Here is a 3,501-nt window from a genome sequence, read left to right as displayed (position 1 = left end):
ATATGACCAATCAAGATAGCAAATGACATTTTAAAAAATATTATCAGTTCACATGAATGGAGACCAAGCAAGTAGTAGAAGTTCTATTGCCATAGTGCTTCATTTCTCTGAACATCCTGCTGTGGCATAAAATGTTCCTGCATTAAATGCCTTAACCTAACTCCTCGGCCGCCTACCCAGCATAATCAGCACACATTTTCTCATCACATTCCTGGTTGCCAGGGTAATGCAGTTAATGCTTCATAGCAGAGTTAGTGGGAGAACACACAGGCAAGGCTCTCTTCTCCAAGTGATGCTCATTATTCATCAAGCTGCTAGTTTCGATGTTAATCCAGATAATTGTCCTAGAAGCTTCTGCCAGGCCCCCTTCACCTCCTTATTCCTTAGACTGTAAATCATGGGGTTCAGCATGGGTGTCAAAATGGCATAGAAGAGAGAGATCAGCTTCTCCTGAAGCACAGAAGGGCTGGGATTGGGCTGGATGTAAGTGAAAATGGCCATACCATAGCACAGGACAACAACTGTGAGGTGAGAGGCGCAGGTGTGGAAGGCTTTCCTTCTCCCCTCTGTGGACTGGATCATCAGGATGGTGGAGATGATCCTGATGTAGGACAGGAGGACCAGGCAGAAAGGCGTCATCAGCAACACAATGCTAGAAACCATGATGGCCACCTCGTTGGAGGAGGTATCCACACAGGCCAGCCTGACCACAGCTAAGAGTTCACAGGATATGTGATCAATATACTTGTTCGTGCACATGGGCAACTGAAAGGTGATGGTGGTCTGCACGAGAGAGTTGACAGAGCCACTGACCCAGGATGTGACGGCCAGCCTAGCACAGAGCCCTCCGTGCATGATGACCGAGTATCTCAGGGGGTCGCACACAGCCACATAGCGGTCATAGGCCATCACGGCCAGGAGAACAAACTCAATCCCACCCAGGCCCAGGGAGAAGAATAACTGGGCTGCACAGCTCACGTAGGGGATCCCTTTATGTTCTGCAAGAAAATGCACCAGCATCTGAGGAACGATGCTTGTGGCATAAGAGACATCAACAAGGGAGAGGTTGGTGAGAAAGAAATACATGGGAGTGTGGAGTCGGCTGTCCAGTCTGATCAGAAGAACAATGAGGACGTTCCCCAGCAGGGTCAGCAGGTAAGTGACTGAGAACAGGACGAAGAGAGCGACCTGAGTGGCCCAGTCACTGGACAGGCCGAGGAGAATGAATTCTCTCACCCAAGTCTGGTTATCTGCTCCCATGAAAAAAATGTAAGGATTAGTCTGCAGAGAGAGTCAGAAATAACAGAGTCTATTGAATTACAGAACCCTAAAAATCACTTCTATCAATACATACTGTATGAATTTGGGCACTCCTAGTCAGATGTTTCAGATCGCCCATGGGCCAAGTTGACAGGCTGCCTCATGATGTACGTGGTACCCATTCTGCATCAGAGAACAGGCCAGTACCTTCATAGGACTTAATGTGGTCCTCGAGAGACCCAGTTAAAGCCTGAAGATGGTGTAGTACGATTTTAGGAGCTCCACATCTTTGCCAGCTTACCTCAGATTCTAGGACATGGGAAGGACAGTAGGTGACAATAAGTGAATCTTTAAACAGTGAAGAAAGGCTGGTGGGAAAGTTACAAAACTTACCTTAAATATGTCACCTAGGCCCATCATGGTATAATGATAGATTTATACATTTCTATTATAAAAGGAAATGTTGAAAAGAAGCAGGTGCTTGTGAAAATATCTGAAATCAGACACTCTAGGTTTGACACCTGATTTTATTTATCAACTCTGTGATTTTTTGGTTCAGTGGCAAATTTTGTTTATGAGACTCACCAGTACATTTAAGCTCAAATGTAGGTAACTTACAGAGAAAGTACTTTGTAAACCGCTACTTGTAAATACTAGTAGTATTACAGTAGCGTGAGTATTAGTTGTAGCGTGATCTCTGCCTTGGGGTAAATAAAGTAGCAAGTATGATTTTCTCATGAACCCACCGGCCCTCCCCCCCCAACAATTCAGACGCAAATAATACTAGAGGCAATTTTTAATAGCACTGAGGGCTTAGGAACAGTGCGTCCCTTTGAGAACCTGGGGACCGTTTGTCTGACAGGCTTGTCTGTTTAGCCTCAGTGAGATACAATGGGATAGATGATTGTAACTGTATCTTGTTCTTTTCATTTTTCTCCTTTCAACTTGTAGCTGGTAAAGATCTATCGTTTTATATCAGCTCAAAATTAAGGAGATGAGAATATGGATGGTTGACTTTTTATTTACAAGAGAGAAAGGGAAGCAAATGCCTTGCAGCCTTTCTACATTGTCAAAGGCAGCGAAGGAGGTACGAATTCGTGTAAACGTACAGAGGAATGAAGTTGACTTTTTGCTTTCTTTCATCCAGAAAGTGCTTTTTTCAGTAGAATTATATGCTATAATATCAATTTTGAATATTAATAAGAAGGCATTTACATTTTTAAGAATATTTTTTATAGGACTGATTCATTCGTATTATTTCTCCACGCCTGCCCAATTCACTAACTTTCCTTTTCTTTCAGTGCACAAAATAAAGCAGGAGATAAGGCATTAAGAGGGCTTGAGGGCAGAAACAGAGCTGCTTGTGTTATCGGCAAACCCTTAGGGGTTGGGGTAGGGTCTCTGAGCAGAAAACTGAATACTGTCTGAGCTTCAACTCTCTTATCTGTGTGAAAATTAATAAAGGAAAACCCTAACTAAGGAAGTTCAGATAGGAAGTCTCAAGCAGACCAGCAACATAAATTAGAGGATGAATCATCAATTACTAGGCCCCAGAGAAGAATTATCAATAGGAAAGAATCATCAATTGCAAACCTCAACAGGAAAAGATATACAATATACACATTGCATTTCCTTTTAGAAACCGACTACCCCAGCAACTCAGCCAGGGAGACACTCTCATCACCCTGAATTCTCAAGTCTCTCCAAAAGACTTTGGTTCAAAACAACCCTTCCCAACACCCTCCTTTTTCTCTACAAGCTTCTTTTCCTTTGTTTGTGGTACGCGACAATGGCTTTTGCTACAGCATGCCCTGAATTCCAATTCCTCTTGCTATTCCCAAATAAACCCATTTTGCTGGTAAAATAACTGCTTTATTTTGAGACTGAAAAGCTGTTAAAGGGCAAAACAAAGCAAGTCGGTCTAGAAATGGCCATATGTTTCACGATTCAGATTTATACATTTTCCAGAATGTCTACACACCTGCTATCCTCTACTGCTCTGTCAAGACACTTCCCACACCATCCCTCGCTTTGCTTCTCTTCATCATGGTCAGGCTGAAAAGAAACATCTACTTGCCTCAAAAAAGGCTGTCAAGTATAATTCTGAAACTGCAAGAAAATATTTAACTTAAAAAAAATTGTGAACTGTTGTTGACCATATAGCAGACCTTCAGCAGAAAGTAGACATTTCTCTTTATTTTATTTTTTAATATAAATTTATTTATTTTAATTGGAGGTTAA

At 42.2% G+C, this 3,501-nt stretch overlaps 1 protein-coding gene across 1 annotated transcript; it reads right to left on the bottom strand.

The window, feature by feature from the left end:
- Positions 1-306: 306 nt before the first annotated feature.
- Positions 307-1,260, bottom strand: LOC112586413 (olfactory receptor-like protein OLF3). Its single transcript, XM_025290745.2, has one exon. It carries the CDS (start codon positions 1,258-1,260, stop codon positions 307-309), a length of 954 nt encoding a protein of 317 aa, XP_025146530.1.
- Between the last annotated feature and the right edge of the window lie 2,241 nt (positions 1,261-3,501).

This window comes from Bubalus bubalis, chromosome 8 (genome assembly GCF_019923935.1).
Source record: "Bubalus bubalis isolate 160015118507 breed Murrah chromosome 8, NDDB_SH_1, whole genome shotgun sequence".
Classification (NCBI taxonomy): Eukaryota; Metazoa; Chordata; class Mammalia; order Artiodactyla; family Bovidae; genus Bubalus; species Bubalus bubalis.
Note: the sequence above shows the minus strand (reverse complement) of the source record. Positions and strands in the feature narration are given on the sequence as shown.

Excerpts from the sequence above, each read along its gene's own strand:
- LOC112586413 (XM_025290745.2), bottom strand. The coding sequence starts at position 1,260 with ATGGGAGCAGATAACCAGACTTGGGTGAGAGAATTCATTCTCCTCGGC.